The 25,017-nt window shown below is 38.9% G+C and overlaps 1 protein-coding gene across 2 annotated transcripts; it reads right to left on the bottom strand.

Annotated features, from left to right (window-relative positions):
• Positions 1-1,614: 1,614 nt before the first annotated feature.
• LOC128016661 (paired amphipathic helix protein Sin3a) lies at positions 1,615-24,515 on the bottom strand. 2 transcript variants are annotated; one of them, XM_052601341.1, is made up of 21 exons: positions 24,283-24,515; positions 22,094-22,301; positions 20,178-20,345; positions 19,986-20,092; positions 17,170-17,461; positions 16,836-17,087; positions 16,544-16,696; positions 16,298-16,453; positions 16,113-16,199; positions 15,865-15,983; positions 15,559-15,769; positions 15,059-15,175; positions 14,701-14,939; positions 13,149-13,332; positions 12,487-13,054; positions 11,445-11,614; positions 11,168-11,341; positions 10,104-10,196; positions 6,348-6,442; positions 4,326-4,527; positions 1,615-3,077 (listed from the first exon to the last, which is right to left on the bottom strand). In XM_052601341.1, exons 2-21 carry the CDS (start codon positions 22,268-22,270, stop codon positions 2,856-2,858), a joined length of 3,786 nt encoding a protein of 1,261 aa, XP_052457301.1. In that variant the 5' UTR covers positions 22,271-22,301; positions 24,283-24,515; the 3' UTR covers positions 1,615-2,855. The 2 variants fall into 2 exon arrangements, with proteins under 2 accessions (XP_052457301.1, XP_052457302.1); XM_052601342.1 differs by lacking the exons at positions 1,615-3,077; positions 4,326-4,527 and adding an exon at positions 5,314-5,936 and having other exon boundaries at positions 24,283-24,499.
• Between the last annotated feature and the right edge of the window lie 502 nt (positions 24,516-25,017).

Raw genomic sequence — 25,017 nt, 5'->3', positions numbered from 1 at the left:
ACTGTAAATGCTTATGCCCGCTGGGCACAGTTTTCCCGATGCCACCGGGGTGGTGTTGCACTGACGGCTTGAGCCCGCCATCGCTGCTTGCAGCTATATTTTCACTTGTAATTTTTTTACTGTACTTTACCGCAGCCCTATCTAATGAGCTTAATTAACTTTTTTCAGTCTTTTGTCCGTGCATGAAATAATAAAGTTTGTTAATTGTTATTTATATGATTGTACATTATTATAATCTCTTTAACCAGCATGTTTTACTAAAAAAAAGACAAATCATAGTGAATTTATAAAAAACAACCCCATTCATAAATGTACAAACCCTTAATACTGCTGGATGATCCAAAACAGATTTTATATATTGTGATATTGTTCACGAGTCCGTTGTTTGTCGTGACGTGAGGAGTTCAACTGCCCAACTGTTCTTCAGAGACATCCTCCAGGTCTCACACATTCTCTCGTTTTTCAGCATCTTCTGCATATTTAGCCCCGTTTCAGCAGAGACCGTATGATATTAACTGAGGACAACAGAGAATCAAACACAACTATTATAAAAGGTGAAAACATTTACTGATGCTTAAGAAGGCAACACGGTGCATTAAGAGCTGGGGGTGTACATGTTTCTTCTTTTGTTTAAATACTGCACCTCATTAAATACTTGTGTTTCCCAGAAGACTGTACTACTGTTCAAATGTGTGTGGGTCATCTGTAAGAAGAAATCTTATATGCTCACCAAGGCTGCATTTATTTGGAGAAAAAAAAATATGTATGTATATATATATATTTATACACATATACATTACAATAAAAATAATGGTTTTCCTATTTTTGTGTAATTTAAAAAGTAATTTACTTTTGATGTGACAAAACTGAATTTTAAGCAGCCATAATTCCTTTCTTTATTGTCCCATGCAAAAGACATCTGTCATGGCTAACAATTTGTAAAAGAATCAGCGGGCCCCAAGAGTAAAAGCAGTCATCCGTCTCCATTTTATGCTCTGTAAGTTATTGACTTTGAGAGCCTTTCAATGACCCATTTCTCCAGGGACTGCTTAACTATAATATGGAGCCAAATCCATAATTAAATAATGAGCCATATCGAACCAACAACTTTTTTTCCTCTCCTGGTAAGTTAAATGTCAGTGTAGACTTTTGTTACTCTCTTTGGTATTTAAACCCACTTACCCCCCCCCCCCCCCCTTTTTTTTTGGGGGGGGGGGGGGTCAATAATCTATAAAATATTACTATTTTACAAAATTAAAAACCTTTAAAGACTATTAAAAGAGTTAATTGCTTAGCCTAATAAAAGCTGTAGAGAATTAGCGTGAAAGCTCCAGCGTTGCAAATTAATAACTGTATGCTCAGTTATTAACACTCTCATGTGTTAATGAGAGTTTGGCTAATGTTTTAAAGTTAACACTCTAGTCTAGTCTATTTGAGTGTACAATATTACACTGTGCCCCAGGAGAATCTGCTGCCAGTGTGGAAAAACTAGTGTTTCATTGCACATTAACTGTGTTCTCAATATTCAGAGAACATGAATGTAATTCAGTGTGAAAACAAGCATGCATTATCGATCCTTTATTGATCCAAGAAGCTCGACACCCAACAGAGTAATCTACTACAATTGGGTTTTATTTCAATCTTTAAAACAATAATGAATAATATAAAAGGGCTGTACATGAGAACATAGAAACATGCTGTCATTGCCTTCTTTAAATATGTTTTACATATTTTTCAGCATAGACCAAAGCCTTAAAGCACATACAAATGTGCCCCAAGTTACATTTCCAGACTTCTCGTTACAAGAGGGCAAAACGGGACCAAACAGGATCGTTTCTAAGTTCTACTCAGAACACAGGCAGTGATATCACAGATTTGAATACAAGTTCGCAGAAGGGCCAAATATAGCATCATGAAAAACCATCCTATTCAACATCTCAGGTTGGACAAACCTGGAGCTTTTCCATGACTACATAACGAGAGGAGACAGAGTGACCAGACGAAACACTTTAAACAGGTACTCCCTTTGGTAAGAATAGTCATAAAGTGTTTTCTTAGCCTCCTGCACTAAGCTGATAAGGAAGCCTAAGAGCTGAACTACGTAACAGTGAAGGCTGTCAGAATATAAACAGTCTGGCATATATACATTGTATTTACACTACAAGAGCTTTTGTGACTGTACTTATTCTGGTGTTCCTGATTGTGACACACTGTGGCTGGTATCTTAGATGTTTAACGGTAAGACCTTCATTAATGGTGCTGTAGTTAACCAGTGAAAAGAGACCTTAATTACATGTCATGTATATTGCGGACAATACACTTGGGAAATACACATCATCAGTCTTGGTTTAGCTGCGTAGCCCCAAACCTGGAGGCTTTTTTTTTTTTTTATACTGAATCGAGATTGTGGTGTATGTGGTTAAAGTGAACCACAAAAGACATATTGCTAATAAACTACTATTCACCTCGAAGAGATGAAAAATAAAAACAATACAAATGGGCATGAACTTGACCTGTATTTGTAAACCATCCTTTTCACAAAAAGCCTCTCAAAAAAGACAAAACCGATTCTTTTCGTCTTAAAAATCGAATGGAAGTCTGACTAGAGCTGCAGCATTTTGCAAGAACAGTGTTCTTGCCCTCATGATTGAAGGACACTAACCAACTGGGTATAAAGTCAAGGGGCGAAAAAAGACTCCTATCTAAAAATTTAAAAAGGTAGAAATTAAAAAAGATATTGAGCAATCTTCAAAGAACTCAAATGGCGGTCAGATTTTAATTTCAGTGCTACTTCAGTCATCGTAAAAACATAAAACGGAGGGAAAAGCCCTCCCTTCTCTTGAAAAACTTGAGCTTTACGACGTAGTGCTGTAGGTGACTTTATATCTGTTGACGTTCTGGAAGTGGAGGATCTTGGGTTCACAGACGGTTCTGCAGGGCAGTAGCCCCTCCCGGCCCTCTCCCATCAGCCACTTGTAAGTGGCGGCCGCCATGTCGCTGGTCACGTGCTCTTTCCTCCACCGGTCTAGCCACGCCTGAAAGCGCTGATGCAGACGAGTGCTTACTCGCTGGTGAGACTGAAAAGAAGCAAGGAATCAATCAACCAATCGTGAAGCCTCTTGATGATCTCAAAATGTTTGGAAATCATGACATAAAATTAAACCCTGAAAAAATTGTCAATTTCCCCTCATGTTATTCTTAACCTGTATGACTTACTTTCTTCTGTAGAACATAAAATACATATTTTTTAAGATTATTGGCAACCAAACATTTGCAGTTCCCATTTTGTGTTCATACAAAGAAAGTCAACAGGAACCAAAACTGTTTGGTTACCAATATTCTTCAAAATATTTTACTTTCTTCTATGGACATAAAATATGTCTTGAAGAATAGTCTATATATAATGGTTTCAGTTCCAATTTTGTACTTTTTGAACAATATAAGGAAAGCCAATGGAAACAAATACAGTTTTTATAATCAAAAATCTTCAAAACAACTTTTAACATACAAGTCATGCAAAAATGACTTAAATATAAATAAAAGCTAAGGATGTAACGATTCACTCAACTGATTCGATTCAGAATTTTTTTTAAACAAAAGAGACGCAGATTCACTCTCTGCCAGCAGGTGGCGCTTAAAGCGTTTCCTTGGCTTCCGCTGCAAACAAAACAGCGCTGTGCTTATGCACTTTAATATGCATTATACAGAGGCAAGATGAAAAGAAAAAATACCATCTAAATTTTTCCCCTCAGAGGTACCGTATTTCCCAGTCTATAAGTCGCACTTTTTTTTTTCATAGTTTGGCTGGTCCTGCGACATATAGTCAGGTGCGACTTATTTATCAAAATTAATTTGACATGAACCGAGAGAAATGAACCAAGAGAAATGAACCAATAGAAAACATTACCGTCTCCAGCAGCAAGAGGGCGCTCTATGCAGCTCAGTGCTCCTGTAGTCTACACTGAAGACACAGAGCGCCCTCTCGTGGCTGGAGACGGCAATGTTTTCTCTTGGTTCTAAATAAATGCGACTTATAGTCCAGTGCGACTTCTAGTCCGAAAAATACGGTACATGTATATAAACTCCTACACCTAATTGAATCGCGATTTGTTTAGCATCTCAACTGATTTGAATCGTCACATATTTTGATTGATTTTCAACCGGCTTGTGGTTAATCATTACATCCCTAATAAATGCTGAAAGATTTTCCATATTTGGGTGGACTATCCCTTTAATATATCAACACTTCTGTTGTCAAATTGTGTCAAACAATGGGGTCGTTTACGTCAACAATTTTGAGAACCATTGATCTATCATCTATATACCTGATGTGCTCTCAGCTGTGCAGTGCGTCGGTACATGTAGTCCTCCGACTTGAAGACATACACCATCTTGTAAGAATTGAGCTTAAACATGCACTCCATTTTTGAGTCCTCGCCGCCCTCTGAGGATTTCTTGACCGTTTCTTTGGCCTCTCTCATCTGCATCTCCTGACCTCTCTGGCACTTCCGGATTCGCCTTAGGTTCCTTCAAAAGAGAAATGGAACATTGCTTAATTTTCAAGAAACCGAAATCTTTCTTAAATTTAGTACAAATACTATCAAACACGTTAAGGCTCAGCATCTGATAGCCTAAGGAGAGGAACATCCTAATCAAAAAGAAAAAAAATATGCACCAATGCAACTGTCTACAGTGCACCTGGGTCTCAACAGATATGATAAATTATCAACATAAATGATCATCTCCACTGAAAACTCATATCCATGGCAAAACCATATTGATCAAGTGCCAAATCAAGATGCTGGGTGAAAAGAAAAACACACACACACACACAAAAAGTTAATTTGCCTGCTTCAATTAAAGACTAAAATTAGAAGTGTACTTACCAAAGGTTACAGATGTGAATGGGCATAGAAACCATGACTGTTATTTTGAATTCGGGACTTCACTTAAAGAAACTAGCCAATCATCATCAAAATAAAAAATAAAAGAAACCAGGTAGGGAGTAAGGTTAAATGGCCAGGATATGGATTGACATAGAAGTGTTAGTTCCATTCATTTTCCTAGCAAAGACTGGTGCAGATGTCTGCTCTTCAACCTCACAATGCACATAAACTGAAATAAATCAAACCAAAAATAAATAAAAGTGTGACTGTCAGTTTGTGGATGAACATGAAGACATCAAGAGCATCTCTCCAACACTGCACAAAAACACATGCATTAAAAAAAAAGCTGAAAGAACAAGCAAATCACTCATCCTCCCATGCTAGAGCTCAAACATCTGTTGGAAAGAAATACACGCACATTTGAAGATAAAATTCAGACCAGAGTTTTATTGACAAGCCCCTCTCTGAAATACAGCCGTCTTTGTGTCAGACCATGGTGAGTTAAAGTTCGAGTCATAGCACCACTTTGTAAACTGACATCCCCAAATCGAACTCAACGGGAGGACACATCATCATCATCATCATCATCTCTGAGATCTCAGCATACAAGGTCTACTCACTCAAATCTTACAGACTAGAAGAACATTTATACAAAAATCATGAAATCAAGTCACATACAGAAATATATCTGTGAAGAGAATTACACAAACAGACCACAGCACACTTTATGTGAGAAAGCAAAGAACTTTTCTGAAACCCAAAAGTGGGAAACGTTAAAAAGATTATGAAAATCTATTCAAAAGAAAGTACAGATCTGAACAAAGCACTGCTTTTTTTTTTTTTTTTAAAGAACGGGCTCATCTTATCTAAATGTCTTCGGCCTCTTTAGAAAGTTGCTTTTCCAAAGACCATGGTGACTCAACCGGACCCTCTTAAGAGCAGGCATATAAAAACATCTTCAGTATTCGCAGATGAAAAACAAATATTAAAATTGAAATGAACTTTCCACCTCATTAAATGTGTTATAAAGTCTCATCCTTGATTTTTGCCCTAAAACAAAACAAATGGTGCACATAATTTGAGAGAACACCTCTGCACACATTCCCCACAAACACACCATACTTACAATTCATAAATAAGCATAAAAGAACCAATATGACTGTACTGTGGCCACATCTGAGCAGAGAGAAGCAGCCTAACAATGAGTTTTCATTAAATAAATGCTCTATAAAGTGCGAATGCAAGCAGGCAGACAGCTTGTGTGTTTGGGTAGAAATAATAATAATAATAAAAAAAAAAACAGGTGATTACAAACAAGTAGCACTTGTACAGTGTGACATTTCCCAAGACTACCAAAAGCCTTCCTGGGATGTTCCTGTCTTGAGCTGATGCTTGGATGGGAAGGAGGCAAGTTTAAAGGACTCATGGCTCTAAAGATGGGTGTACTTGGCTGAGCCTCACCTGGGTAGAAACACAGGCTTCTGGGAGAGGTGCTCTCGCAGCTCTGGAGAGGCCGAGCTGGTGTTCAGATATCGCTCCACGTAGTCGGGCCAGCGCTGAAACACACAGGTAGACAGATGTTCATGGTTACTTTTTCAGAATATAAGTCAAGGTTAATAGCATTACTGTCTGGAACGACTGAATACAGTTGAATACATGAATATCACGTATTATGCATGGCATATTTGTATGTTGTTTTACAAGATTTGTTTCTATGTACGAATCTCATATATTAAGGAAAAGCTCTGTTCGTTTATTTCATTTCTTGAAGGAAAAAAACCCGACAAAAAACTGTCCAAAACTGACAAAGTCAAAAGTACTATGAGCAGAATAAAGAACATAATTAAGAAGTTTTTTTAATAAATACTTTAAAAGTGGAAACGTCTCTATGGAAAGGCTATAATAAATACAGTAAATGAATTAAACAAAAATTTGAGACTAATAATAATGTACGATAGTGATTAATTAAAATTATTCTAAAAATATAATAATAGTATTTAAAAAATATAAGTCACATACTACTACTACTACTACTACTACTAATAGACTGGAATAGTTGTTTCAAATTTTTTGAACTCTAAAAAAGGGTAAATATTAGAAAAACTAACAACTGGTTTAACAAAAGTCACCAATTTCAATTATTTTGCAATACAATCAAGTCGATCTTTTTTTTTACAATATGCACAGATGAATCAAATATTACACAGTACTACTTTGGGTGAGAGCACACTGCAAGATCACACACACACACACACACATTATTTATTTTTCTTGTGGCTCGGGCTGCACCACTGCCTTTCAGTGGTGCTACTAACTGACGGGCTTCAGAATATAGAAAAGTCCTGGAAAACGGTGGGATCAGAGGAAGAAACAGATAGACGTTGACAAACCACTTCTGCAAGACCCATTTAAAATACTGTGTGGGTCATCTTCGCCTTGCCAGTTTGCTAAAGCAGGGGTGTCAAACTCATATGTAGTTATCAAATAAACCTGAAGTACTTGATTAGGTGGATCAGGTGGATTTAATTAGGGCTCCGGCCCTCCAGGAACTGAGTTTGATACCCTTGGGCTAAAGTCTTCCATAATAACCATAATGACCAAAACAGTCCACCACCACGGTCTGATTTCACGTAGAACTCCACAGCATTAAATCCGTAAGGATCCACTGTCTGTCACCTTCCTTTGCCATCTCTGTAAGCTCTATGGAAGGATCTCCCTTCATTCATCATACAGCACCTTGTTGTTTCTGATCCAGTGGATATTGCCACAAGGAGTGTTCCTTGACAACATATTCGGCTGTTCGGAACATACTTGGCTTACATCCCGAACAAGTGCCACTAGCCTGAATCAATTTATGAAGGAAGTTCCTGAAGAGTGAGGGACTGGTGAAGAAGTTCTCAACAAAAAGACAGTAGTCAGTGACAACAATTTCTCAACCACAAGGGCTATAACTGAGTAATAAACCAAAATGGCCTTTACTGAAAGAGATGTTCCCTCCCAAATCCCCAGCACAAATAGAGTCTGCCAGGACTGTTGAGCAGATTTCTTGATGTCTTGCCATGGCACATCCTTTCCTTCTGATATTTGGTCCATTTAGACATTATTGTGTTCCCAGCTGTTCTTACAGGTCAGAATCATGAGGTGCCTTTATATCTGGTTCATCAACATGGTCACCTCTTTTCTGAGGTGCATCAAGAAAGACAAATGAGAAAACGACACTTATCATTTTTTCCCCCCATTTCCTCTCAACACTTGCAGCAGCAGGTGCCACAGATGGATCAGATATGGTTGGATACGGCGGTGGAGCAGAATGACAAAATATGTTCCTCTGAATGATAGATCTCAGCCTTCAAGAAACGAGTCAGCTGAAGGGCCATTGCACAGCACAGAAAGTAGTGCAATGGAATAGTGCTAGGACCAAATCTGCACAAACCGTTAGCATGACTGGACTGTGCTCTGCAGATGTGTTTAATGACTGATTTTGATGTCATACACTATGCAGCCCATGCCCCCCCACCCCCCAAAAAAAGTAGTAGTACTGGTACTAACAGTGAATTTTAGGCAGATTTCAAATAATGAGCTTTAAAAACTTTTACAAATTGAATTAGGTAGGGCCCTATTATTTCTGCTATACGGAAATCGTGGACAGAATTGCGCAGTCCAGTCACAACAATGCAATTTAATGTTTCAGGCTGAACGTCATGGAATTTGTGTTTTGGTGGATTAATAAAAGTAGGTAATTACACAATTACACAATAACACAAAGCACGATACGGACTAGTATGTGTAAATATTAAGCAACAAAAATACTATTTAAATATGAATCCTTCGTTTTCTGTGTGTCTCTGTGTGATTAAAAGGTGCAAACGTGCAGGTTTTGGATACTACACAGACTGAAGTGTGTGTGACTCTCGCAGTGATATCAGCATCTCCCGGATCAATATACGAGTACATGAACATAAATAATCTCTAGAACTACCTAGAGTCACTCCATGAGCACTCGACCATTTCATTTGAGAGAAAGTACCGTCATATCATTGCACGGACCGATCGTTTGGTGACTTTATACATCAATGTATCGTCACAAGCCGCAGAGTTTAATTTGGTTCTGTTTGTGTATGTTTTCTTTAATTATTGTTGGTTTTAGCTGTGATTCCCATCCCTTTGCATTACATAACAAATAGACTGTCTTGGTTTGAGCTAAAAATATTGGTTTGTGTTCTACTGAAGAAACAAAGACACCTAAATCTTGGATGCCCTGGGGGGTAAGCAGATAAACATCAAATTTTCATTTTTGGGTGAACTATACCTTGAAGTAACCCTGCAGTTTTCTGTAAAATAAAATTTGTATTGTTATTATCTTATCATTGACCTATACCTCATTATTATTATTATATAGTTTTTTGTGGTTAATTGGTTTTCAAAATTACATTTAAATTGCAAATCGCAATTTTTACCAAAAAATAAATAAAATAATAATAATAATAATACAAATAAATAAATAAATACAATTAGATTTTTTTCCTCCAAACCGTGTAGCCTTAAATAGCATATTTAGTTTGTTAAAGTCAACTGCAGATTTGTGAACGACCACACTACTGTCTAGGCACACCAATAGTCTCAGTCTAAAGATAGTCTTAGACCTCAAACCAGATGCATTTTGCTGTACTTTTTTTGTAATTGTTTGTTTATGCATAGATGATCAACTTTCACTGTGATGCAACATTCCGACACTGCAACAGGGTTCTTGCTAGAGGTGCTCCGATCACGATCAGCCGATCGTTAATGCGCATCTCGTCAGTAAAGCCGGTTTTCTAATCAGCGGTTAATTCCATCAGGTGCGTGATTTCACATAGAGCAGCTATTACTACACAGAGCCGTTGTTAACCGAGAAGATGCGCCAAAAAACGCTGAAAATTAACGTGATTTGCGCATCTTTTCTATTAACAATGGCTCTGTGTAGTAACAGCTGCTCTATGTGAAATCACGTACCTGATGGAATTAACCACTGATTAAATAACCGGCTTTACTGATGAGATGCGCATAACGATCGGCCGATCGTGATCGGAGCACCCCTAGTTCTTGCACTGAATAAGCTCCAAAGTAAACCAAGCTTTACTAATAGTCAAATGATGTTACTGCAACACTTTGCCAACAGCATAGTTTGGATTAAAAGGTTAACACTGAAAAATCTTTAGCCAAGTCTCAGGCATCTACCTCGGTATCCACAGGTCCATCCGAGTTCTCCTCCTCCGTGTCCAACAGCTCCACGGCCAGCTGCACAGCCCCCTTAGACTTCTGGAACAATAACTGGAATGAAAAAAAAGAAGAAGAAGTCCTGTTTAAATATGCATGGATGGCAGCAGACATGAAATACTTTAAAACTATCAGCTTCTATGATCTCACATAAATAGTTTCCCTTACATATTAATTTATCCTTATATTTGAACCTAAAAACACTGTAGATATGCATCTATCTACAAAGATGAAACTGGGGTTAAACAAAGTAGTTAAATTAAGAGGAAGAGGTGAAGAGAGGCAGCAGATAAGAGTGTAACACTGAAAAATGTGCTCATTAAAACAAAGAGCAGTGATTTTGTCTGATTAAGTCACTTTGACCGATAGCTTGGTGGATGGTCAATTAGTTTGCTTGGAAAAACCAATCAGTATTTCCTATACAACCATTCTTTACTGTGACTTCAACTAACTTTCATTATGAATGCAATTCTAGTGCAAAAAAAAAAAAAAACACTTTTTCAACACATAATAATATCTCCCCTACACTACTGATACCACTTCAATCCTTTTGCTTTTCTTAAGTGAATGCATAAAACTTTAAATCCAAAATTATACTTCAATTTTGATGTAAAGACTTAGCATATGCATACAACTGAACACATATACACAAATATATTGAATCCAAGCTGTACATTCACTCCCCCCAAATACATTCCCTGTCGGTATGAGACTCGAACCTGCAACCTTTTGGTTACGAGTCTGACTCTCTAACCATTAGGCCATGACTTCCTCTGTGGTTACAACATGGAAGATGGAGTATGTCCAAATTTCAAAAGTCATGCAAACAAATCATACTGTGGTGGCTGTTGCTGACTATTTAAATCTAGCAGGCTTGGTGTCTCATGCCGCGGATCCAATGACGACGTTAGTGACGATTCTTTATAACCAATCAGTTATCAGCAGTGTTGCCGTGCCATGCAGTGGAAATGCACCACATGATCTCGGTTGCAGCGAGTGTGTAAATTAAAAAGAGATAGTCTTACCTTAAAACAGTTCTCATCGGACATCAGCTGCTCGGCTTTGCGCTGGTAGGCTGACTCGACACTTCCTCTAGAAGCTTGGGTGGACAGGGACCCACCGGTGGATTTGTTGGCACACTCGCTAAGGTAAAGATCGGTCACCTGTACACAGATCTCATCGCTTACTATATGCTGCAGCTGTGGGAAAGAGAAAAAAAGAACGATTAAACTGTAAGGTGAGATAGAAACACTGAAAATGCTCACTAAACAGGAACTCGACCTAATAAAGTAAAAACCCTACCTGTCTCACTATACTCTGGATGAGTTTGTCCATTGTGAAGGCAATGTAGGCATGGATGGTGAACATTTCCCTCAGCTGGTCTTCATATTGTGATGTCTCCATGTTGCCATCCAGAAGGTTTCGCACCATCTCCAAGAAGGCAGAGTAGTAGTCTTCAACATCGATGTCCACTGCAAAAACAAACAGGGCATTTTTAATTAAATCTGAGAGAAATGTCATTAGCTCTAACATGTGTTAAAACCCTTGAAAGCAACTGATGACGAAACTAGTGGTCGACGAATATATGTGAAGGCGATATATCGGCCGATATTTGGCATTTTGTAAATATCGGCATATAAGTCTTTCTGCTTGGCCGATGTGTTCGAGGCGGGACTTTTATTTTTACAGATAGAAGTCTGTCTAATAAATCAAAGCGAATGGTTAAACAAAGGAATAAATGTATACAAAAAGTATTATAACGATTTATTTTATATTATTAGTAACAGGCAAACATTATAATACTTTCTCGTTTGCCGTTAACTTTGAGCAAACACACATTTACATAATTAAATGATTAATGGACTTATGGATTTATAATCACAGATCTCACAAACTTCGAATCCAAGCTGTGAGATCTTGTGAAGTGTGCATTTTTATCCAGCATGATTGCGTGTTCTCTGTGTGATGGTCCGTCCATGTCAATTTAATACTTAATTTAAACTCATGATTTCAAATGATGCTAGTGTTAACTTCATTTTTACGGGTAATTATTTTTTTATGAAATATTTATTTATTTGTAAACAATACTTTGTAATCTAAAGTTTAAGTAAGCTTATTTTACATTTATTTTTTAATCCATTGTCAAATGAATTAAAATTTCGTAAATATTAATTACAATTTAAAACAAATTCTATCGGCCATCCTGCTTTCCAGGATATCGGGATCGGCTGTCCACCCGTCTTCACAAATTTAAGAGGTCTCACACTTAAGTTCTCAACTTTGGTGTGAACCATGCTGACACAATGACAACCTGCTTAAAACCTGAGTGAAATCTGAAACTTACTGGGATCTTTCAAACGCAGCTGGATGGCCGGGCTGTCATTCTTCTCTCTTTTCAGTCCCAAGACATTCTTTTCCCACTCCCTCTCTCTGCCATCCTCCTCTATCTGTTTCTCCGCCTGTGCGTAGATCCGTAGCAGTCGGGAGCACAGGATCTGATGCAGCCGTTGGAAGATGTACCAGTTATTGTTGACATAGAAGAGGTTGTAGGCATCATCACAGTTACTCAGCTTCTGCTGGGCGGCTGCTGTGTGGCTGAAGAGGAGCTTAGACTTTGTTGACGTCGTCCCATTGTGCTTTTTAGTCCCATCTTCATCTGGTTCAGTCTCCTCTTCTTCCTCCTCCTCCACATCAGAAAGCTCGCCGCGCCGGGCGAACAGCATGTCGGGGATGAAATGGTGTATGATCTGCTTGATTTTGTACTTGTCATCTTTGTGGATGCTGGACTGTCTCTTGACATGGTGGATGATGAGAGCGGCTGCATCTTCCAGGATCTGGCTGTCCTCGTACACCAGGGTCATGTGAGGGCCTGAAGGAGGGGCGGCATTGTCTTCTGAAGCCTGCTCCTGACGCTAAGTGGATGAAAAGGCCATTATGTGCAACCAGACAATATTTGAAATCTATTGCATTTTTGAGCACAAAGTATACATTTTGAATGTTTCATACCTCATCATAAAGAGTCTCGATTTCATTGAGCAGCATCTTGGAGCGGAACACCTTTGCGTCGTTCTGTTTGAAGTTAATACCTTGGTGATCTAAAGACTTCAGGTAATACTTCTCATTCTGTTCCCTCCAGATCTTATTGAAGCCACGCTGAGCCTCTCGCCACTCTTCTTCTTTAGTTTTCAGCCTAAGAAAGACAGTAATAGTAATAACACTGTAAATTACTTGGGTACTACGGCTGCATACATTTTTGATTTGTAACAGTGGCAAATAAGCATTTAAAATCTCATATTTCAGCTGCTTAGATATCAATGATTAAATCACACAAGAGGGTGTGCTTTTGACCCCAAATAGTCGACAATACGATGCTTAGAATAGCGTGAATCGACTACCAATCTCACAATCGAATATTCGCGGGCTGTTATGATAATGCCATTCTGACTATATGGGGGAGCTCAAATGTCTGATTTCACATAAAACTTGCGGTTTTCTCCTAATAAGTTAATATGCAGCCTATTATGATAAAGCTGGAAGAATCTGAAAAGAAAGAAGCTTCAAATTAATATTTTAAAGTGCGTGAATATAAATCCAACCACCCCTAAAAGATTTATGTTTCACTTTCCATAATCCGTGACCGACAGAGGAGCATCTTGGCGGCAGGGATTTAAAACTTTACCAAGACTCAAACTGACACAGGCAGAGAATGGATTTTTCGAACAGGTAGGGTACAAGTGATTTCAAAACATTTCAGCCGGTGTATATATATCGTGGATATATCATTTACCTGATATAAGATGCATTTGGTTTTGTGTCAAGCGCTTCATTGTAGTACAATTATAATAAAACGCTGTGAAATTTTAGTTTCTGAGCACTGTTTCGTGACGAACTCGTCCACAAAAGGAGTTCACGTTCAGAGCCCCGCAGATATGTTCATGTGCATTCGGGCTCTCTTAGCAGATAGCCTAATATTAACGTTATGTTGTATAAATAACGAAGCGTATTCTATATGAAATTATGAGCTGAATTTCATTGATTAAAAACGTGCTATCAAATGCTCCCTTTACTGGTCATCTTCAGCGCACGCAGCTCAAAACAGAAATGCAGAACCTTATTAACTACTTTCATATAGGCTAACTTTATAATGGGAGCACTATTGTAAAAATTGTGAATTGTTAGGGTTTCGCTGACGTTTAGTGTTAACTATCTTTTAAATAAAAAACAAAAACATTATTTACCACGTTTATATCTGCGAAGCATTTGTTACACATTTTCCCTGTGTGTTGACATCAGTAATTATGACTGTCGAATGTCTGACTTGACTCAATGTATTTTGCCCCGCCCCTAAACATATGATTCGACTATCAGTCGAATATCAGCAAGATTAGAAAATTCGGATTCGCCTATGAAAATCCTTAGTCGGGGACACCCTTATGTTCCACAAAGTTGTAAAAACTAAGAAGGAAAGAGGCTTTCCTCACGACGGTGCATGCCATTTTTATAGTTTTATGAATTTTCTAGCAAGGAGTCACCTAAAGACAATAACATTTATGCTGACCTTTTGAGTACAATAGGTACAGAGACAGCAGGGTTCGTCTTAAGCCCATCTATGATGTCTGGAGCTTTATCACCATATATCCTCTGAATAGCTTTACGATGGATGACCTCAGAGGAGCCTCCGATGGTGTTGTCCAGCCGGAACTTGGCCTGTTCCTCAGCAGACATGCGCGAGATCCTCTTCTGAACAGCCTCCAGAACACGGATAGTGGCCAGGTTTGTCTCCAGAACCACATCAAGCTGCACGACACAAGACACGTTTGATCAAACACTGAACTGAATACCCTATTACATTGCTGACAATGAAGATTTGGTAAACTAAAAAAATATCTATACCTGTGACATTGCTTTTTGCTTACCTCAAAGCGCTCATCTTCACATCTATATATATGCTCTTCATACTGGGTCTTTTTGGAGCTGACGAAGGTTGAGTCCTCAGACCAGGATGGAAATGACACCCACGTATCATTCAACACCTGAAAATGATTCAGCATAGGGCTGTCATATCACCAAGATTTTCACTACATATGAGTCAAACTGCTCCCACACTGGAAAGCTAAATGTTGCATGGTGTATTCTTGTAACAGAGTTATTACCAGTGCCAAGTGAGCCTTCAGTCCTACTTTAATAAAACAATAATCCATTTAACAATGAAAAAGAGAAACAAAACTCTCTACAGCACAATTCCTAACTACTGAAAACTCAAATCGAATCGAATGGGTACCTCATAATACCAATATACCATTGACCAACACCAGCTGCAAAATGTTTAGCTTGCAGAAGAGTGTTAAGTGTGCAAAATAAATCAATTTAAAGTTGTACTAGGTGTGAAAGGACGGCTCCCCAATGGTGAACTCACCTCTTTGCACAGTGGAGTCCTGCCTGTACATCGAGGCTGCTGGAAGCTCTTGGGCAGGGCTCTGTAACTGGAGCCCAATCTTTTGCAGGACGCATAATCAATTTCCATTGCAATGCCTTCAGTGGCTCGCTCTTTGGGAAAGCTCTCAATATGGGCACCCTCTCTGTAGCCGAGGAAGTTCTTGAACCATGTAAAAAGCTCTGGGAATTTCCTGATAACCAGAAAAAGCAATGGCAAAAAGGTCTTTAAATCAGACCGAAAGTATCTCTCAGAGGTCAATATGAAATTAAACTGAATTCCACTCACCCCAAAAATGGCAAGACCAGCTGCACAAGTTCCGCCCGTGAGATCACATCTTGATTGAAGATGACCAAACAGCGTAAGAAATTGTCGTAAGCCTCTGAACTCCGCAGTGCTTTCCGCACCTAAGAAGAGAAAACAGTGTTTAAGCCCCATAACTCACCATAATACTTGTAAAATATACTGTGCTAACATTATGCAGGTATTTTTGGATTCCATTGTAATTTCTGCAAGACCATGTTAAAAGTAATCACCTTTTCAAAAAAGAGAGATTCAGCACCAATTCCAAGTTTGCTGGCTTCGGCCACTGAATGGTCTCTTCCCAATAGCTTTTGCTTTTTCTATTGAAGAGCATGAATAATACTGGTTAATAATACAATGTTTACAAAATAAAAAGCCATAAAGAACTGTTTACATTTAAAGTTTTACTCAAAATCACCTTAACAGGGGGTGTAGTGGGCGGCCCTGGGTGTCTGCGGATTTGGCAGCCATTCTGGTTAAACCTCTGCTTGTTGTTTAGTTGGGGTCTCTTTACGGTCACCCCGTGATCAATACGCACAGATTCAGCCTTCTCAGCTGTGGTCTTACTCAATAACTGAGGAGAAGAGAAGAAAGCCAAGTGAATTCAGCTAAATGATTTTTAGATATTATTATCATGGAACTCAACAGACTGATCAAAACCTACCAATGAATTGTTAGCATCTGGCAGGAACTGGCCGAATTCTGAAAGAAGGTCCTCTTGGTTCTTGAAGAGCTGGGCCACCTGAGCGTAGACCTGCTGCTCCGTGAGAGTGGGTGTGTAGTTTCCCCCTGCCTCCTTAGCATTACGCTGCTCCTTCTATACCACAAACAGAGCACACGTTTACAGCTAGCATGCAGCATAACGTGCTGTAAACACGCACTGCTCTCTAAAAGTTACTATACAGCTGTAGAGCATTCTTACATACAGAAATTGTCCTCAGTGCTTCTGCTCTCACCTGGTATGTGTGCAGAATTTCCAAGAAGGATTTGTAGACCTCTGGCTGGTTATGAAAGCGGTTCTTGATTTTGTTCACATAGTTGATAGCATGGTTGAACTCTACAGGCTGGTTGTTCTGCAGCGGGGTTGAACCGGCAGTGCTGCTGCTGATGGGAGTGTGGGACTGGACCGAGGGCGAGCGCGGGGAGGCGTATGAGGGAATGGACGGATTGGGCTGACTGGTTGGGGTAAGTGCAGGAGACGGCATTGGCTGAGAAACAGAAAACTAATTTAGACAACTTTGCAAATGCACAACCCGAATATGTACAGAAGGTAAAAATATTTCGTTTTACCTTGCTGATCTTGGCAGGGGTTGGCTGGCTAGGGATGACCAAGGCTGCAGTGCTGGTGGGAGCTGCTGTTTGGGTCTGGAGTTGCGCTGGCTGGGTTATGGGAAGGTTCTGAACAGAGATCCCATGCGGCGTGATGTGGTGGATCTGGCCAGGAGTGGTCACATTAACCAGATCATTGGTCTGAACCTCAATCTTGTAGCCAGGAGGCAGGAAGGTGTTGAAGCCCATGATGAGGTCTGGATGGCCCTTGAAGAGCTGGGAGACTCTGCTGATCACACCTGGTGTATCAATGCTGACAACACAAGGACGGTACATTTATGGTACTTGATTTGCAATGTCCTTGAGTCTAAGAACACATCATCATAACAATGCTCGCAAAAAAGCTTCATACATTGCTACTCTACTGACAAAGAAAATACTATAATCGACCTATTGCACAATATTTGCACATGATCAAAATAAGTTTTGGTGATGCAATATATTCTACATTGTGTTTGTTTAAAAAAAAAAAAAAAAAAAGATTAAAAAAAAAAACATTTCACCAAAATGTAGCTGATCTTTCATCTGTCTTTCTTTAGGTCAAGTCAAACATTCATAAATAAAACCAATTGTTTGCCATCCGTTGCCAGGAGATGAAACCTACATTTCTGTCATTGTATCCTTTTTAAAGTTTAAGGGAATTTCCAATGACTGGTGTTCAATGCACTGAATCAACACCATAAATTTTTTGATGACATAAGCTTACGAGTTACCCAGGTAATGCACTGATTGAATTGTTTAATGTAGACTCACTCTTAAGACTCAAGACTCACTGGTTTAACAATGAAACTAATGCAGATAGCTACTGCTGAAATATTACCATTAAATAGTAAGAGGCATAAAAAGACAACCATACCGTTTAACATGATTATTTATGGAGCAATATAGAGTCCAACAAAAAATAGACAGGTCTAAATTTGACAGTGATCTTATCACTCCAAAAACTGTTAGGGTTTGTTGGTTTTAAACCTGTGATAACTGGATCTAATTATACATTTATTTACTCCAAAGCATGACACCTAAGCTTAAAATACTATATTTTGGTAGCTCCCAAAGCACTTACAGGTGCTGGACATATAATTAGAATATTATCGAAAAGTTGATTTCACTAATTCCATTCAAAAAGTGAAACTTGTATATTAATTTATTACACACAGACTGATATATTTAAAATGTTTATTTCTTTTAACTTTGATGTTTATAACTGACAACTAAGGAAAATCCCAAATTCAGTATCTCACAAAATGAGAATATTGTGAAAAGGTTCAATATTGAAGACACCTGGTGCCACACTTTCATCAGCTAATTAACATAAAACACCTGCAAAAGTCTTTAAATAGTATCTCAGTCTAGTTCTGTAGGCTACACAATCATGGGGAAGACTGATGACTTGAAAGTTGTCCAAAAGACAACCATTGACACATTGCACAAGGAGGGCAAGACACAAAAGGTCATTGCAAAAGAGGCTGGCTGTTCACAGAGCTCTGTGTCCACACGCATTAATAGAGAGGAGAAGGGAAGGATAATATGTGGTAGAAAGAAAAAAAAAAGTGTACAAGCAATAGGGTTAACCGCACCCTGGAGAGGCTCGTGAAACAAAACCCATTCATAAATGTGGAGGAGAGTCACAAAGAGTGGACTGCAGCTGGAGTCAGTGCTTCAAGAAACACTACACACAGACGTATCAAGACATGGGTTTCAGCTGTCACATTCCTTGTGTCAAGACACTATTGAACAGCAGACAGCGTTAGAAGTGTCTAATGACAAAAAGGACTGGACTGCTGCTGAGTGGTCCAAAGTTATGTTCTCTGATGAAAGTAAATTTTGCATTTTCTTTGGAAACCAGGGTCCAAGAGTCTGGAGGAAGAGAGGAGAGCCACACAATCCACGTTGCTTGAGGCCCAGTGTAACGTTTCCACAGTCAGTAAAGTTTTGGGGTGCCATGTCATCTGCTGGTGTTGGTCCACTGTGTTTTCTGAGGTCTAAGGTCAACACAGCCATATATCAGGAGGTTTTAGAGCACTTCATGCTTCCTACTTTGACCAACTTTATGGAGATGGAGATTTCATTTTCCAACAGGTCTTTGCACCTGCACACAGTGCCAAAGCTACCAGTACCTGGTTTAATGACCATGGTATCCCTGTTCTCACCTGACCTTCATGTATTGTGAAGAGGAAGATGCGAAATGCATTGCTGCAGTAATTCAGGCAAAAGGAGCCCCAACTAAGTATTGAGTGCTGTACATGCTCATACTTTTCAGTTGGCTTAAGTAATATTCTAGTTTTCGGATATACTGAATTTGCGATTTTCCTTAGTTGTCAGTTATAATCATCGAAATTAAAAGAAATACATTTGAAATATATCAGTCTGTGTGTAATGAATGAATATAATATACAAGTTTCACTTTTTGAATGGAATTAGTGAAATAAATCAACTTTGTGATGATATTATAATTATATGACCAGCATCTATATATTTATGACCTAAAATCCCAAACATTTGGAAGCAAGAAAATAATTGGTCTTTTCTTGGCCAATTGGCACAAACAATTCCTTTCTGTTATCACTGACAAAGAAAGAGGGGTCAGAGCACAAAAGCAGCCAACAAGGAAGTACAAAGACAGGTTAAGCGTCTCTCTCAGCTACCTTGGCAGAGGACTAAGTCCCCAGAGTGCTCACAAAAACTAGATCAACCCATCCGTGGTGTGGAGCAAGAGCGAACTAGAAGGGACAGAAACAAAAACAAAAAAATCTAACAAAAACAAAACTCAAACTGACCTTTGAGACTTGAACTCCTTCATGATATCCAGAAAGTCATTGTAGACCTGTGGCTGATTGCCAAACTGAAGCTTAACTTGATCCAAATAGGAAAGCGCATCTTCAACCTGAAATCACATACATCTCAGGTCTCCAGCAATCCATCTAAAATAATGCATATAATTCCCATGCTCTTTTAGGCAGATCTCTTACCTTGAGCCTTTGAAACTGCTGCTGACCCAGTGTTGGGGCAGGGGCTGGGGTAGCATGAGCATGACCCTGGCCCACTGGCTGGACCGCTGGCCCATGGTGATGAGGTCCAGTGTGCACAGCTGAACTGCTGGTATGTCCATGTCCCCCAGAACTCTGGGCCATTGACAACTGTTAGAGCAGAAGGAGAAATGGTTAATTATCTGGACCAATTACATAAAATGAAATGTAGGTTTGCAAAGAGGTGGAAAAGTTCCAAAAATGCAAATATTTACATTAAGTTGATCTCCAATTGGCCACTTTTATGCATTTGTTTTGTTGTTTGTTATGCATCAAAGTTACATATTTAAAGCTGTGACGTGAGAAAGCACATTGATATGTTCAGGCAGCCAAAATAAATCCTGCCGCTCCACAGAGATCCACTCACAGTTTTCCATTGAATGACATTATATTTGTCCCAGATCGCTGTTTGTGTGTATGGTGACTTCACCCAGGGTTGGAAGATTGTTTATTGTGAATTGTTCAGTGAAAACTTTTTTGTCTTTAATAAAGCCTGTATGCTTCATATAGAGAGCTACAGTGCTTTCTCTTTCCGTTTTGCTCCGAACTTCAAACTCATTGACACCACTTTGTTCTTTTCTATAGTGAACCTTTGCCTGCTTGGTGATTGAATAAACTGTTCTGGAAAGCTGCTGAAATGAACACGATGCATCCAGCTTGTGATACTTGAGAGTTATAGATGCAACGCTCCACATTTTGTTTTGATTGGATGATCAAGTGTTCCAAAATAAATGTTTAAACATGGCCATTTCTAAACATGACTCTTTGGATTTATATGAAATGATAACACTTCACAATTTGTAAGGTTCCATCTGTAACATGAACTTAAGGTTAATGTAAGCTGTAGAAATATTGTTCCTTGTTAGAGTGTGTTAATTTCAATATCAGTACATTTTTAAATGTTAAAGTTGCATCTAACTATAATTAACTATAATATTAGTTAATGTACTAGTATGAACTAGCATTGATGATAAAATTGTAATTAATATTTCGTATTAATATTTGTATTTTATTTAAAAAGAAAATTTTTTTTTTTTTGGAATAATGTTCAGGACTATTTAGTTTTCATTCAGTATTTTAAAAACTATTGGTTGGTTAATCTGTGGTCCAACACATTTATATTTATTTAAATCAAGACAACCCTCAGAAATAATTTTCCCAGCATTTATTAATAAGCATGGAATGTGCATTGGCTTGGTCTTGGTGGACTAGATCCACTACGTTGCTGCTGGAGTAAAGATACATCTGAAATGCATGTGAAATGGTGACCGGAATTCAGAATGCTTCAAGTAAAATAGGGAGAACCCCCGAGCAGATCTAGGCAGGTGGTGCTGGGGAAGGTGGAGGGTTGGCAAAATCCCATGGCGTGCTGCAATGACTGGATCAGACTGTGTGCGCTACCGCGGTTCGCGTGAAACAGGAAAATAAATCTTTGAAATCCACATTTAAGCTCTGTTTCCAAACAATTAAAATGAAAAATAAATGCACACTCCAAAAGCGCTCCACAAGACATATGTAATTATACCATCTGGATGCTCCAAACTGAATGGGAGAATGCATTAATCTCACTAATGCATGCATATAAATGCAATCTTTACTGTGCTACTTTATCTGGATCTGATTTAAAACGAGCAGAAATCTGTGAAAAATATAACTACCCAAAGACAAAAGAACTGATCAAAATGAGCTGTTATAGGAGCAATAGCCATGTGGGCAGCACTGTGTCATATGCTATAGCTGAGATCAAAGTGTTTGAGTCTCAGTACAAGGTTCAGGCTTATTTGGTCATCAATGACATCATCGGAATATAGAGACATATATACCAAAATAATGCAAAACCGCTGATGACTTTTTAGTACCTGATAGGTCTGTGAGACCGAGTACTGCATGCTGGATGATGGCTGCATGTTGTCTGGTGGAGTCTCGTAAAGGGAGGAGGCAGAGTTGAGGACACTGTGCTGAAAGCTGTCCACACCCCCGGGGAGCCGCCGCTGAGAGCCGATCACTGTGTCCTGATCCTCCAAGCGCCGCTTCATTGTGTACTCATGCTCCTCACTGAGGCGGAATCTACAACAAACAGCAAATATTCTTATGAAATTCATCGTTAAATATATACACTACCAGTCAAAAGGTTGGACACACTTGACCGAATTGAGGGCGGGTAAAATACCCAAGGTTTGGGCAAACTATTCTTTTAAAAACCACATGATCTTAAGAAATATTAAATTAATTTTGTAAACAAATACATGTAATCGCATGACAAACGGTCAAAACAAATACAAATTATTGTAATGCGTGAATGGAACTAGACCATGAATTCAGACAGCTGGCACTTTATGAAGTTGGTTGAGAAAAGCCTAGACTGTTAATATGCAAAATATGTTTTATATATTATTCCAATATTCCAAAACGTCCCAACAACAAATGCATAAATAATGGACAAACTTTTTTTTTTTTTTTTGGAATAAGACTTATTGGTAACATTTTAGAATAAGGTTCAATTAGTTAATATTAGTTAACTACTTTAGTTAACATGAACTAAGCTAGAACAATCCTTCTACAGCATTTATTAATCTTAGTTAATGTTATATATATATATATATATATATATATATATATATATATATATATATATATATATATATATATATATATATATATATATACACACACACACACACACACACACACACACACACACAATTTGTTGTCTACAAATCCGTTTATTACAGAAACAGACGTGTCTAAGGAAATTTAGCACCATTTATTCATGCATAATAACCCGAAAGAGTTTAAATCCCACATCATCTTGAAAAACTCAGTGTCAACTGAGAAGAGTTAGTGTTAAAGTTAGTGACACCTGCCACATAATGACGCTCACTCGATGTCTGCTCGACTTGGTTTTAAACGGTCCATTATTTTCTCCATATTTAGCGCAGGTCGGCTAACAGATACCACGATGTTATGAGCATTGCTATTACTCACATGAGACTGCGACAAAACTTTAAACATTGTTATAGTTTTCTATAAACCTGTGTAGGCGGAGAATGGTGTGAAGACTGTTACATCGTGGATTAGTGGGGGAAACCTGCTGGGGCATACGCGGTTTCACTTTTTTTGAATGGCTGTTTTATCCAACTGGACAGTTTCTCGTCGTTTGTCTCTCTCTCTCTCTGTGTGTGTGTGTGTGTGTCCGTGTGAGTGCGCATGTCAGACCTGAGACTAAATGACCTACACACTTAACACTGAAATGCACCGTAAAACGTGATCGGACATACATAGTATATTTAAATATGTACGTATTGATATTTATTGGTGTTCTGGTTATTACAAAGCGTTTTATCAAACCAATAAACCTTCCTGAACCTTTCTAATGCGTTATAAGAGGGGGCAAGCAGTCACCGCCTCTGTCCAATGCAGAGTTCAGACTAACACAATCTGATCTCACCAAAATAAAATAACAAAATACACGATCAAATTACTTCTGCTTCCCCTAATCGGCCAAAACAACAAACAGCATCTAATAAACCACCAAACACCAGCGGATTGTGTAGCGCCCGATGCTGCCAACTGTTTCTAGCTACAAATCAGGAAGTCCTACTTGAACGGTTTCTACCGGTAAACACACAACTTCGGTGATCAAAGCAGCACGATTATACTGTACGGTAATGCAGAAGAAACCAATAAGCCAGCACTAATCGCTGACAGGTCAAAGACAGAAAATTATAGTTAGACCTTCAGGATGAGCCGCTGATCAATCCAACAGAGCTTATAAACCTTATGTAGCCATTCAGGCTAACTACGGCTAGCTAGCGTCTCGACAATTACTCTTATATAATCAGCAGTTTGATATGCATCGCTTCAAAAGAACATAATTTAATGTCGCTATCTTTGCATTTCACGTCACACGGGTGATTTAATGGCCATTTGGTGAGGAGAGCGGTTTAAGCGTCATCAACTACTGAGTTAGCCACTTTTAGCCTGAATGAAGCACTGCGACGACGACGACAGCTAGCGAGCGTCCGCTAGCACGCAACAGCCAACTCACCCCGCAACAGACACTCCGGATCACTTCTTTCTGCTCCGCCGAAAAATCAAAACCTATGAAGCTTGGTAAAAGCGCTCTCAAACGATGAATCGTTCAAGGTTCGGATTTGAATGGCAAATAAAAAAATACACGCGAGCACCATTCAGTCTAGGCGCCAGTCCTAAAAATTGCATGCTAGGTTGCTAATTGGCTAACATGGGAAAACAACCTCAGCAGGAGGATCCTCTCGATCGAGGGCGTGGTCTTTGGAGGAGGCGGTACCAACAAACTCCAACCGAGGACAGCGATTGGTGGAGCGCTGGTGACATTCGAATATATCAGATTTCTGCAGGATTTACCCGCCCGCCTCTTCTGACAAAAGGAATAGTAGTGTGGATTTTGATTCATCTCAGTGACTCGACTCTTTTGAATCTGTTTACTAAAGATTCATACAGGGCAACTTCAAGCTAAAACCGGTGCACCGTTTTGCTACGGTTTCCGGTTAGAACGACATGTTTCCTGGAAACGGTGTGCAACTAGGTTTTAAGATACGGCCTGTGTTCGAAATGGCATACTGCTTATTAGTGCCTAGAACACAGTGTGTGTACTGATTACTTTTTTCTTTTTCAAAAATAGTGTGTGAAACGGTATACAATAATCAACAAATGTTTCAGAGCAGTGTGCTAAAGTGTTGTCAAATGACAAAACATTCAGCACAGCTGCTGAGGTGGTTACCTCACAGATGTACTACAAAGG

The sequence above is a fragment of the Carassius gibelio genome, chromosome A7 (assembly GCF_023724105.1).
Source record: "Carassius gibelio isolate Cgi1373 ecotype wild population from Czech Republic chromosome A7, carGib1.2-hapl.c, whole genome shotgun sequence".
Taxonomy (NCBI): Eukaryota; Metazoa; Chordata; class Actinopteri; order Cypriniformes; family Cyprinidae; genus Carassius; species Carassius gibelio.
Note: the sequence above shows the minus strand (reverse complement) of the source record. Positions and strands in the feature narration are given on the sequence as shown.

Coding starts and splice junctions, on each gene's coding strand:
- LOC128016661 (XM_052601341.1), bottom strand. CDS start 22,270: ATGAAGCGGCGCTTGGAGGATCAGGACACAGTGATCGGCTCTCAGCGG. Junction 17,088..17,169: donor CCCCTGCCAAGATCAGCAAG/GTAAAACGAAAT, acceptor TCTGTTTCTCAG/CCAATGCCGTCTCCTGCACT. Junction 15,770..15,864: donor CTGGTCTTGCCATTTTTGGG/GTGAGTGGAATT, acceptor TCTGGTTATCAG/GAAATTCCCAGAGCTTTTTA.